The 14,185-nt window shown below is 31.4% G+C and overlaps 1 protein-coding gene across 4 annotated transcripts in view; it reads right to left on the bottom strand.

Annotated features, from left to right (window-relative positions):
* LOC148235265 (cytosolic carboxypeptidase 1-like) overlaps positions 1 to 14,185 on the bottom strand; it is an 89,850-nt gene that overhangs the window by 55,558 nt on the left and 20,107 nt on the right. For 2 of the 4 annotated variants that reach the window (XM_088186014.1, XM_088186013.1), the window contains exons 3-19: positions 5,700 to 5,779; positions 5,540 to 5,630; positions 5,347 to 5,463; positions 4,998 to 5,168; positions 4,792 to 4,923; positions 4,594 to 4,725; positions 4,379 to 4,522; positions 4,120 to 4,317; positions 3,806 to 4,052; positions 1,851 to 2,113; positions 1,483 to 1,672; positions 1,299 to 1,412; positions 1,123 to 1,231; positions 856 to 1,063; positions 618 to 790; positions 418 to 555; positions 175 to 353 (exon numbers count right to left, since the gene is read on the bottom strand). In XM_088186014.1, coding sequence (XP_088042140.1) covers positions 175 to 353; positions 418 to 555; positions 618 to 790; positions 856 to 1,063; positions 1,123 to 1,231; positions 1,299 to 1,412; positions 1,483 to 1,672; positions 1,851 to 2,113; positions 3,806 to 4,052; positions 4,120 to 4,317; positions 4,379 to 4,522; positions 4,594 to 4,725; positions 4,792 to 4,923; positions 4,998 to 5,168; positions 5,347 to 5,463; positions 5,540 to 5,630; positions 5,700 to 5,779 — 2,686 coding nt within the window. The remainder of the gene's footprint in view (positions 1 to 174; positions 354 to 417; positions 556 to 617; positions 791 to 855; positions 1,064 to 1,122; positions 1,232 to 1,298; positions 1,413 to 1,482; positions 1,673 to 1,850; positions 2,114 to 3,805; positions 4,053 to 4,119; positions 4,318 to 4,378; positions 4,523 to 4,593; positions 4,726 to 4,791; positions 4,924 to 4,997; positions 5,169 to 5,346; positions 5,464 to 5,539; positions 5,631 to 5,699; positions 5,780 to 14,185) is intronic. The other 2 variants (XM_088186015.1, XM_088186016.1) reach the window with 2 other exon arrangements.

The raw sequence follows: 14,185 nt of genomic DNA, 5'->3' as shown, positions 1-14,185 counted from the left end.
CAAATATAATTCTGGATTGCTTAAATTAAGCTTGATGCATATTTTATATATTATATTATATATGAAATATATATTTTTGTATTGTGTATGACAAAGAAAACATTCTTGTTCACCAATAAAATCATCATCAAATCAAATGTACTTTTAAATTAATAAAACAAAACAAAGACTCACCATCCATTTATGACTCCTTCAATGTTGAGCATCGGAACTATTTTGAACACGTATAGAGACCGGAGACGTTCAGCTAGTGGCGACTGATCCAATAGACACTGAAGAGTACCTTCCATCACCCACGATGCATTACTTTCTCCGGGATGTACACGTGAAGTTAAAAATATAATTTCCCTCTCCTGATAATTAAAACAATCAGTAAATAATATAAGCATTAATAGAATTCAGATAAATGATAAATACCTGTATGGGATTATTTATGGTATCATTCGCTGTTATTGTGAGTAAAGGAACTTCATTACTGTTGAGTGAATGACAGAGAGGCTCAGCGCGAAAATATATATTCGGAGTGAGATTACGAGACCACAACCAAATGTTTGTCTGAAATTTGTATATGCTTAAAAGTAATATTAATAAAAACACAATATTTGAATCACACATACCATCATTTGAGAATAAGTATATGGGAAATGATATGCCAAATAACAAACGTCATAAGAATGAGGAAAATCTATTGTGAATGTTACAGTTAAGTAACACTTTGAAGAAGTTTTATTACGAGTCATTTGATAAGAATTTCGGTAGTAGCATATATCTGTACCGGCTCTGACCCATCCTAAAATTGATGTAATAAGCAATAAAATAATAAATATATATATTATGAAGTAATAAAATAATCACCCGGTCTTCCCAAAGTAGCTTCTTTTACTGAATACATCACTGGTTTCATACCAAAATTGAACTGACTATCAGATTTTTCACAATTGACTATATTAAAAACATATGAGCACCCGCTGGACATGTTACTGACTTCAAAATAGAACCATAGGTGTCTTTTATTGGCGTTGACATCGGGCATTAAAATGAGATCATATTCCCTTGGTCCTATCTATAATAAAAATACACATAAATAACTACTTTTATATATTAAAATTAAAAATGAATTACCTGTATGACTTTTCTCAAGTTTCCTGATTCAAAACGAGACTCAAACTCTAGCTTTTTATGTTGATATTGTCGACACATGAGTTTTTGAACGTCGTTATTGCTCAACAATCTGATCCAAAATATCAATGATTATTGTCAAAGTAATATAAATAACATTCTTGAATTAAAATACACACCTATCTTGCAATTTAGATGAATCTTCACCACATAAGGTATCTAAATCGTATACTACTTCGTTCATCAGTAAATCAGGATTTATTGCACGTTCAACACAGGTCACCAGTTTCTTTCTATTGTTAAAATGTACATTGTATTTTAGTAATCTAATTAAATAGTCTAGTTAAAGTAAATAATCAATACCTATAAGTCGACCTTTCGACGTTATTAAGATATTCTGGCTCACAGAAGGCTTCGCTTCCGTGTAGATTAGGATACGGAACTTTCACAAATGGAATTATACTCTTCACGTTGGACGCCACACAAACATAGATGTCTAGAGCGTTAGATGATGTTTTATCTCTCAGGAATTTCATCATGCATGTGGTGTTACCTTTAATAATAGAGATTTATCAATACATACATTAACAACGATTGAACAAATACTTTGTGCAATATAGAATGAAACATTTAAGTTAGCGTAAATGATCTGGGTTACACGATCCTTTTACAAACAAGCATGGAGCTTCTGTGACGAGTGCATTTTCACTACAATTCACACGGTATTTTACCTATAGTTCTGATTTTGTTTGTGTTAGTTTTGTACTTTAGCTGTGTACGCAGCTTTTTCTCACTTTCCATGTTGTATATTAACGAAGGAGTTGAATTGACGAGTAAACCTTGTAATAGATCCGAATGATCCATTTTGTTTATGCTGAAATTTGAAGAGGTAACATTGGCCCCGTAGTCATCCATTGAGAGTCCTTTTGAGTTGCTTTTGACGAGACGCAATTGCTTTTGTAATCTGCTGAATTCTCTGAAGAAGGTGTTGTATCTGGAAGTAGCAACAAGTGTAAATATTTAAAATTATATGTTAATACATGATTCATTGCGGTTTATAAGTTGTGATTTGAAAGAAGCTGTGTGTAAAGTTGTAAATCTGATAAAAAAAATATTCAAATAGAAAATGCCAATACTCATACGAAAGTCACTCTTAATTATAGGTTAAGTTAAGATGGCCAGATTTTGAAAATACCAAAGAAGGACATTAAAAATAAAAAAGCAATCTCGGATTTTTTCTTATAGGAGGATAAAGAAGGACAGATTGCTATGGAAGCTAAAAAATGGTCTTTTTGAAAATTTTTGTTCAAGGAGGACAATCCTGTTCAAAAGAGGATGTCTGGTCACATTAGTTAAGTACATGTGTAATGAGCACGCACAATAATTTACTTATTTGAAATAATAAAAATATACAATTGGTATTTTCTCTCATTACTTACTGGGACAAAATAATATCAACAAAATATTTTTAATGACTTTTTGTTGCTAAGCGTTTGGACAAATTTTTATGAAGTTATGATTAGAATAAAAGTCCATTTAAAGCATGTATGTAGGTTAATAATAGTGGTGCTACTCAGACTAAATTTTTAAAATATGATAAACTATGGGGGTTCAAACAATGGCCCTCTAAAAAGCTACAACAAAGGCTTGGTTAAACAAAACACGAATGCAAAATGCATTTCAAAGCACCCAAGAATTGCATAATAGTCATGCAGATTTTCGAAAGCTATCGATTATCATCAATTACCACAACAAACATTTTTTGAATGCATTTTTTCATAAGTTTTGAGACACGAGCCTAGCAACAGTAAGTTGTTATTGTATTCTTTATATTTATTGAACGGTCATCAATAAATGGAAACATGTAAGTTATGCTTTTACCAAGGGATGTACCGGAGGCAGAGTTAAACAATAACACAATAGGTCCTAAATTGGCAAGCTAATTGCCTTATTGCGCGATATTTGATCTTGACCATAATATGCAAATCAAATATTATTTTAAATAAGCAGAAGTGAAAATGAACCATTTTTGTCCAAGAATGATATGAAGCACGAATATTCGGGGGAACAAAGTGATAAAAATGAATATATTACTAAATAAAATCTACTCAACAAAAATAAGTTATTGACGAGAAATAAATATAGTTAAGATTCTCACGCCAAAAGAAAGCAAAACTACATTACAAATAAATTACAGTGACAGCATTTATTACGTTAATAAAAAATCGTAAAATTCCACATAAGCAGAAAGAGCCATATTAGTTAGAAAAATAACACGAAATGGCGTGACGCAAGAAGAATTAGGTTAAGCGCTCCAAAGACATTCATTCTTTGGTTCACGAATTGTAAGGTTTTGATTCTGGAATGATGAAGACTCTAGGTTAGCCCCTCGTCGGTCGATCCCGAGAGTCAGCCGATATCTGACCTATGACTTGTGACTGCATGCTGTACACCAACAATTGATATTTTATATGGTAATATGAGATAATAAAGCAGAGGGCGTATTGACATGCCGACGCCAACGGGTACGTCTTGGCATCGACTTCTGATCTAGTCAAAGCAGGGTAACGCCTCTCCCTGATATTGATTCAGACAAAAAATTATGCTTCCACAGTTTATGTGAATGATCCACCGTTACTAGTATGTATAATATGAATGTGTAAATTTATAATATAGTTATTATTACCGTTTTAAATCTTCAACGTCTCGTTGAAACGATTGGAATACAAAATTAAAATTTGTACCAGAAAGCAATTCATTCGAATTTTTGAAATTATCATCATTACTTCTATCTTGTAGAAAATCAGAATCACTTCCACCTTCACTATCGCCTTTCGATAATGAAAATTCATTGTCAGTGGTGTTCTCTTCTTCCGAGCTACTATCAGACATATTATTGATATCTTGTTCTTTTTGATTTAGACTAGAATCATCTATTAAAATCACAATTATAATGAAGTATATAATTAATGAGTACTAGAAATAATTAAGATTACTTACCATTATAAATATTTGTTAATGAAAATACGGCCGGACTTGATGGCTTCACCGGTAAACACTTATTACTAACACATATGCATATTATTGAACACACTTTGCTGAGAAGACGATCGAACAAGTCTTCATCCGGACAACACGTGCAAAACTTTTGTAAAATCTGGATGTGCTTCTTTAGAGCTATTGTGCGTCTTCCAGATTCTAAAAAAATATATGATCACATTAACGGAATATATTGTATAGTGTTTTAATAGCAACTCACTGATAATGCACAAGTGTTGTAAAGTCTGTAATATATGAGAACAAATTTTGATTCTCATACGACCCTCATATTTGTCCCATCTTTCAAATATACGAAACAGTATATGAACGACGCCAGATTTAACCAGCTGTATACAACAAGTCTCTAAAAAGTTGTATAAAAAAATATGTGTAATTAAAATATTGTTAATATATGTATATATGTATGTGACTTACTATTTCTACTAAAATAGTTTATTGTATCTAAGCACAGTCTCAATCGTGCCGTTGGCATATATCCTAATGAAATTAGCACCTTTTCATAAGTCGATACTACACCGTCCCTAACGAGCATGGCCGTTGTGATGGCTGTAGAAATTTCATACAATTAAATAAACATTTTAAATAAAATAACAACGTAAACTACAATAATACAATGCTTTGATAATTGCTTCATCAGATTCAATAAAGGAAAGAGTATTTTTGTATTAGTCATGTTCATTCTTAGCAAGCTATGGATTATTTTAACGCCGCCTAACATACGAGCTTTAACCGAAAACTTTGGATCTGAAAGACATTAAACATATCATTATAAATAATACTGATTTATTTCAACATGTATTAACATATATAAAACAAACCTTTCTGAGACATTTGACTTAAAATCCATAATAGATCGCACAAAAAATATTCCACATTTACAGTGCTTGGTTCTTTACGTGCATTTACTTGTAAAAGGACTCTCACCAGCATAGAGGTCGAGTTCTGTTGAATTGATTGAAATATGACAGTCTGTCTTGCAACGTTGTTAACTGAAACATTTAAAAGCAAATTTAATGAACTATTTTTGATATAAAAATAGCATGCATTAGATACTCACAATATATACAATATCTACATATTTACAGATTAGTTATTCGATGATTGTGAACAAAAACATATTAGCACAACCGTCAACATTAGTTAATATATATTGTATTTCATACATACCTTTGATGCCGTTAGCCTTTTGGACAACTTCTGATGTGGGTGATTGGTTTGTTTTGACAATGTTTAATCCGTTTTGATCGCCGTTCATATCGAAAGATTGCTGCTTTTTCTTTTGCACTTTGTGAAGACATGATAACATATAATTGGTATAGGCGTCGCACATATAATGACACGAATGGGTGTGATTCAATACCTTTCTTCAATTTACCTTTGCCCGGACTCAGGCAAACGATCTCCCTCAAGATTGCCGCTACGTTGTTGCACAAGCAGATGTCTCGAGATCCCTAAAATATAAAATCAATGATGCAGTTTCATTCAATATCAATATGATTTGTTTTTATTAAATCTCATACCTCCATTATAGTGATTAGCATAGTCACATCTTCACTGAGCTTCCAAAGGTTTTCTAACGTCGACTGCCGTAAGCTGATATCTAAAAGTATAAATATAAAATGTGACATTGTACTATGTAAAAGACAATCATCATGATTATATATAATGTAATCATTTTATATAGAGGAAATTAAACTGAACGATGTACGTTTTAATATCTGGCGAGGTGCCAGATTATTAAGAGAATATGTTCAGATGTGCATAGCAATGCATTCTATGGCAATTATAGAACAATAATTAGTGACGAAAAATCAAAGCATAGCTAACCTAACCAAAAAACATTTTTTTTGTTAAAGTAATTTAACTAACTGACATACGCAGTGGGAACGGTAAAAGGATTCGCCGCAGAGTTATTCATAAGGCGTTCGCCGTAGTGACCAATGCTACAACAATTTGTTTTATGCAACAATTATTTTATATATTACTCATTTTAATGGTCCAAGTAGAAATATATATCTACTGGTGAAAATGTATTTAGACTTTACTGGTGAATATACAATATAACTTCATTGAAAATAACACATTCACTGTAACATTTGTACATCGCGTGTAAATAAATAATGATAAGTATGTAAATGTATATATATTACTACATATGTAAAAATTGAAATCATATATCTTTACTAACACCTGCCAGATAAATTATATTTTCACTGGTAAAAATATATATCTATCGGAAAAAAATGTATTTCAATATGATTTCACTTAAAAATATTTGTTTTTTCTTAGATTTTCTTTGCTGGATAAAAGATAATTTCTGGTTTAGAATAAGGGACGTCACTTCACATTTTTCTAGGGGAGGGGGGGGGGACAAAATTTTGCCAGTCAGTAGTCATTTTTTTAATATTTTGATTTCATTAAGATTTATAGTATTTCATTAAATAAATTATTTTTTTCTGGCCAATTTCAATGGGGGGGGGGGGGGTGATTGCCCTTATCTGCCCCCCCCAAATGACGTCACTGATATGAATCGGTATTTAATATTTGTATCCTATTTGGGAGATTATTATATGATAATAATAATTATTATTAATTATTAAATAATAATAATAAATTAATTATTAGTGAAAATTATATATTAATAATTTCAATCGAAATTCTGAGGAATATTGTGATGAATTGTTAAAAAAAATCGAGCTAGATCCAGCGTAGTGACTTAGTGTCTTACTACTTACTTGATTATGTTTACCCCGTTGTAACGCATTGGGCTAACATTGTCATGTTACAATGGAAGATTTACAATAAATATAAAATGTGAAGATTTGTTAGTCTGTTTTGAAGAATGTTGACATTTTCATATTTTAACGAATATAAATTCGATTTGCTATACATAGCGATATTATATATAACAAGAGTTAATACTTTTTTTAAGATGGTCGCGTTTAATAGCCTTCGGTCGTATGGAAACTGTTGGTATAGGTTAATATTGGTTATAATTGGGCGCAAATTGGTTTCCTGTGGTAGTATCTACATAATCAGCGAATACCATAGCTTGCGCACTGACGACGGCAACTTTAATAACTCGAAAAAATCTAACAAGACCTTTCGAGAAACCTAGATTGCTTATCTTAAGAATTAAAAGAATAAATTTATGACAAACTTTGTTGACTGTCTTTTGAAAGTCGGTATAGACTACGTTGACCTGGATCTTAGAATCAAAAGATGTTGTCACCACCTTCGAAAGACACAAGAGGTTAGTGAATGTGGAACGACGCGGACGAAAACCGCGTTGTTGGTCTACTATCGTTTGCTAACAGGGATTGTGGATAATAATTCCAAATAGTAGGGAACCACTGATTCTAAAGCAATTGATTATTAATTAATTGATAATTGTTTTTAAACCAACTTTTTCACTTTTGATTAAAATCGAGTTTCGTGTAGACTTTCGCTAGAAGTCATACTTTATTTTATTTGAAAACCTTCATGGTTTTTGAAGTGTAATATATTTGCAGAGTAAATAAATTAGTTAATTATTACAAAACAGTATTTAACTCTTAGTCGATACACATGTTGTAAACAAAAATGATTTTAGTCGAATATGTAAATAAGTATGATTTAATATTGTTTTAACAAACGGCAAACCATGCCAATTTTTTTTTCAGAAAAAAAAATATAAACGTTTATAACTTTTTCTATTATACTATTGTGTCTTATATTACACCTGTTATTTACACAATTCAGTTTTATGTATAAAATTTATGCACGTTCATCACATGTTGTGTACATACACCCCACAGGGGTTCAACGATTCGTACCAATCACCACTTTGCTCGCCCCCTAATCAAAACCCTCACGCACTGTACATTTCAAATCGTAATTACTCAATTTACTCCATTAAAAGCACGAGTACATATTGCTTAAATTTATGCAAAACTTCTAATGGGCCTTTTGCCATTACTATAACTTAACTCTTGATTTTGTGCTCAGCGCACAATTAACGCACCCATTTCAATCGTGACCGCTTTGATGAGATTTATAACGTAGTTCTCTGACATAATGAAGAATAATATCAGTAGTATTCACATAATTACTATAACAAAGATGAGCCAAGCAAAAGTTTTATTATTGGCAGCCGGCGGTGAATTTATGAAAACGAAAGCTGTTCTTTAATATAGTTGCAAAGAGGAGTAACATGAAGATTAATTGGATTTTGTCTTGAATACATCACGGGGGATTAGAACGAATATATTTATCGATTGTGTAAGAGAAACGAACTGAGCGCTGTATCGTAGGTGTTGAGAGCATTATGATTATATCGAGAATTATGAGAGAGAAATATCGTTTTATTTTACCTAGATTATTTATTAATACGCATAATGAACGTAAACTAAATTAAATCTCATAAATTTAAAAATCAGTCAGTTCTCATTCTAGAATATGTTATTTATTATATTTTCATTATTACTGTTTTACATTTTTTTTTGTAATTTAAGCTTATAAACATTGGCAATAAATCGATTAAAATAGTCAGCAATTGCTTTGTGTTTTGGAAAAAGCTTTTGTTGTTAAATAAACTACATAATATAGTTTATATATAATGTATAAATAATATGTTGTACAATATAATACTTTTTTTATAGTTAAGTATAATTTAGTCGAGACAGAGCTTTCCAAGCTTTTCGGGATACTAAAATCTGCGTGGGCTGGATTTTTTTTACCGATCTTTATAATTGACTGAAATAGAGATTGCAATCGTAATATTTTTAGATTTTCTTCGCTATTATTGATTGTTTTCATATATTTAGGTCAATATATTTCCAAAGCCAATGCCATATTTAATATACAAACATATTCTGACATTAATATGTTATATATTTTTAGAATATTGGTAATAATTTAGATCACTCAACAATTTTTACCATTGCATTTCGAGAAATATTTAAAATACTAAAGCTGTCTCGCCCTGAATTTTTAGTAAGGACCACTGATCTAAAGCAATGGTTACCAAACTAAATAGGCATGAGAGCTACATTTAAAATTAAAAGTATATTGAGATATCTGCTTACATTGAATGACGAATTGACGAGTAAGTAAAGATTTAGAGATTTCAAGATTTCTATCTCAGTCAAAATAGGTAGTATTCCTATAGGAATTTATTTAATAAAATGGTATTTTGTGTATTAAACATCATCATACACTGTTTATATATTATAAGCTAAATCTAGATCATTTCTCCCAGAGAATTTCAGAAGTAGAAATTGCCACAAAATTTAACTAGACGCTTACAACATCCTCACGAAAGACACAATCATCATTCGTTTTACCCATTCATACGCACAAACACGCGTATAATACATTCTATTAAAGTCATGTTGAAGACAACCTATTTTGTTTTCATTAATTCGCGTAAAAAAACGCAAACTACTGCATAATATAATAATAATTTTGAATTGCTACCTTGTAAAAATACATACGCGCCGGAATACAAGAGCAAAAAATCCGTTCATCATTCTTTAAAACTGCTTGCAGACAATATATAAAAGGGTTTGCAAGAACCCTTTACGAATACTTTAGATTCATGTACACGTGATCTATATTTATAAAATTGTATACATGCATAAAATATATATTGGACGGATATATTTTTCGATACACGATATATCACCCTTCTTATGAATCGGGGTGATTTCACTAAAACGTCAGTGAAAATATATAATAGCTTTACTGGTAATACACATTCACTGTAATATATACAATGAACTATTCCTCTAGCATGTTAGTGACGTGTCTATCTTATAATTAAAACTATTTTGTACAGTACTTAGCTGTTAAAAGGCTATGAATATAGGCGTAAGTGATTCTGATTTTTGTCTTATAAATTATAGATAAAAAATGCTGTTAAATTTCAGCAAGATTTAAAAATTATTTTCGGGAAGTATCAAAAAAAAAAAATGCAAAAATTGGTAACAGGTTATTTAATCAAGGTAAATCCAGTATAATCTGTTGCTAGATATGACTGATAGTAATGATTTTGAACCAATTCTAAGAATAAAGTAGAAACGCAGGATAATCGTGCTAACATAAATAATGATATAATGTGCACTCCTAAAGAAAACCGTTCCTAGAATATCGTCTACGAGCGAGCAAGCACAAATTCCACTGATGTCGAATTTCAACAATTTAATTCAAATACACATTCTCCATCGACTAAAATAGTCTAATATAATATTTATCAGATAAAAACAAAAATTCCAATTCCAGTCAAGAGATCTTGAGAGAGTAGTGACATTGATAACACTATTCCCCCACCCCGATCGCGTATAATCCAAAACGCTGCAGCCATTTCCACTTAGATAGTTCGATCTGGTCACTGAATCTAAAATAATTCAACTCGATCTTCTGAAAACATTGAAGATGCAGCACCACGGCAACCAACAACACACGTGACTTAAAATAATTGATGGAGCTTTGTAATTTTTAATTAAAAATAAGCACCCGTGCCAAGCCAAGTATGCGCACCCCAAATCCTTAAAATCCTCGAATGTTGGCATTCATTATGTACATATGACGTGTCGTTGACATTGATAACGATATAGTTTGACACTTCATATTGCTTAAAGGCAGTCTATCAAAATTAACGCGCTCCTAATGCTTCTCAACTTCAGTAAAAAGCTTCGTATTGTACATGTATGAATTTACATATAGCATCTAATCACTCCTGATTGATAATTAATGTAAAAGTGAGTCTATGCAAGATTGTTGTTCACGTCTATTGTGAGTATTTTCGTAAACGCGGAAGAGCATTCAAGCAACAGCGTGTAAATTCCTAAATCTCAAATTTATACCAAATATAAATCCATCTTCAAAAGCGTTTCGGAAACGCTGCACGGGTGCATTGCATAACCTATTTTCACCTTCCCGCATTTACATATACACCGAACAATTTGTTTTCCTTGGCACACGAAACCTAAAGAGCGAACATTGGCGTGCCATTTTCTAATCTATCGCTCGTCACTCGTCGACATTAATCTATCAATAATTATTATTCGGTCCGGGGACGCGGCGTAATTTGTCGCAAGATTTATGGCTTTCCCATTTGATCGAATTTGTATTACATTATATATAGCGTGGAATAGCATATTGGGTTGTGATGACGACTTTGAAATAACTTAACGACGCAAACATACTGGATGGTTATTACATATCTTTCCTTCCTTTTGTAATATATTTTTTTAATATATAATTTAAATTCTAGCATTATTAACTATCATGCAATTTTAACTATTTTCAAAAAACAAGAGATGACGACAAGAACCTAAACATTCGTATGACCGCACGATGAGTAAATCCCCTCTAGGAAAAAAACTTAAAACGTAAAACTTCGTTCCCAGCAAAGGACTTTTATTCAAATTCATAGATCGCATTTATCAACATTTGGCCAGAAGATCATGTAAAACTTACGCCACTCCGAGACTGATAAATTCAGATATCTGATCCGCGAGCTGTTATACCCGATACCCGTTCTTCCTCCGACTTAATATCTCAAACCTATGACAAGGTATGTAAAAACCATTTGTCCCCCCCCCCTTTAAATTTGACTAGAAAAATGCATGTAATTTAATTAAATACTATGAATTTTAATGAAACAAAAATATTATTAATATTAAAAAACGCCCTCCCCCCAAAAAAAGCTAAAATGACGTCTCTGATTCTAATCAAGAATACTCGGGCTATAACAATCTCGAATCTGTCCTGAAAATATTTTTTAAAATATGTATTTTCGGTAAAGTCATATTGAAATATATTTTTTCACCAGTGAAAATATAATTTATCTGGAAGGTATGATTTCAACTTTTTTATTTGTATACATAATATAATTTACATATTTATCATTTTTTATTTATGTACATGTTTATGTAAATTTTACAGTGAATATTTATTTTTCAGTTAAGTTATATTTTCACTTGTAAAATCCAAATACATTTCACTAGTAGATATATATTTTACTATCAAAAATATAGTTTAACTGATAGGCGCTAGTAAATATATGCTACTTTATGATGTCTATGAAACTCAATTTGACAGTCGCGAAACGTCCACTTGCTGTTCAAACCCAAACCTAACCTACGCGAATTAACCAAACTCAACTTGTCCTAATGAAGATCATTAGATCAAGTCCAAAATGCAAACTAAGCCAAGTCATTTCTCAAGGGAAAATAAGCAGAAGTATAGACATTTATTGAACATGTGAATCATTAGAACAAAGGGATTGATTTTTTGATCAATCATAATATAATGGTAAGCCTACCTACGGAACATCCTATACTCTATTGTAGATATTTTAATTTTAAATTCAGCATTCGTTTAATTTTGCGTAATATAACGATAGTGAAAGCTCTCTAATTATTTATTTACGGACGATAGCTACAGTCGTAAATTATAAAATATTCTTACCAGTGGGTGATTTACAAAATATCATTCTATTTTTATTTTGGTTTTAAATACCAAGACATAAAGATTTTCTCATACATTGATAATATTCTCTATTTTTATTGCAAATTACCACAATTTAAAAATCTCATTAAATAGTAATACACCTTTTGGCAAGCTCAACCATAGCACAATGTGCGACCTCGTCCTTGGGTTTAGCACGAGTGTATCAAGTTCAATGCCAACGATCCCATAATGATCGATCGAGCTAGATCTTCCGATGGGATCAATAAGCGCGTGGATCTTCGCCAGTCGTGTTGACGTGTCGCCAGAGGGGCTAGTGAGAGTGTTTGGCATCGATCCATATAGTTTTAGTTGACGTTTATGCTAACAAACGAGAGATGATCGATGACAAAATGTAATATATAAATTTGGCTACAATTTTATACACAAATTTGGCGATTGATTTGAGAGAGGTGATTCTGGTTTTAGCTGTGGATAGGTGAAGTTTAACGGAAACGGAAATAATAAAAACCCCACAAGTTATTTTAGAAATGAGTTTATGAAAACATATATTTTACTACTTGGACTATACTTAAATATATATGTACATATTGAAGGTAATTCAAAATCAATGCGAAAACCCTTTCAGCTCCTAAGATAGCAATCTTTGCTAGCAGTTAGTGTATTATTAAAGAAAATGTATGTACATTAGTATTGCGATATATGTATATACTAGGAGTATTCAGAGAAAATATACACGAAGTAATTATTTAGTCGAAGGTGGAAGAGGGAGGTTGTGCGAAAGAAACAATTGATACTGAAATTCTTCCACATTTTTTTATATTTATGATAATGTTTATGAACAGGCGAAACGTAACCAAATGTTACTTTAAAACACACACGAGAAACGACATAAAATATTGTAACATTAAAAATTAAGAATTAATTAGTAACATTATCTGTGATGCGTATGTAAATTGTTAGCCACATGAACGTCTAGTTTGTGTTTGACAGACGAATATTGACGACCCATTTTGTCACATTTAATTATGGATATGACAGAATAAAGTATTTGCACTGTGACAGTAGATAGTGCAAATTCTGTGAAAGCTTTTAGAGAAGATACAAACATAAAATAACGAAAAAGATGACAAGAAATATGAGCTATCTAGCACATCGATAAAAAAACATTGTGCTGAAATCGCTGTATCAACATTAGAAAAAGTGCTGAAGAAGTTGCTATTTCGTAATAATTTTGACTGAAACTTTGAGTATAAAAAGAGTAGCAGCCGAGCTTATTCCAAAACTGTTTAAAATTGAAGAAAAACGGCATCGTGTTGAATAATAGTAGTCACTAAAACCAGAATTGCTTCAAAATGGTGTAATTTTGAATCATTAGTTATGACACCGAATCGTTAATGAGTCAAGACAAAAACAAACGTCAAGTTCATTCGAATGTCAAAGTTCTTATCACTGCTTTCTTCAATTACAATAAACTACAATTTTTTAATATTCGGTCGTAAGACTCGTAAGGCAATAATGAGTATTTCTTTACAAGTATACAAAGAAAATG

Source organism: Plectrocnemia conspersa, unplaced genomic scaffold (genome assembly GCF_051122295.1).
Source record: "Plectrocnemia conspersa isolate PC_06_02 unplaced genomic scaffold, ASM5112229v1 ptg000005l, whole genome shotgun sequence".
NCBI lineage: Eukaryota > Metazoa > Arthropoda > Insecta > Trichoptera > Polycentropodidae > Plectrocnemia > Plectrocnemia conspersa.
This window is presented reverse-complemented; position numbering and strand designations above follow the sequence as displayed.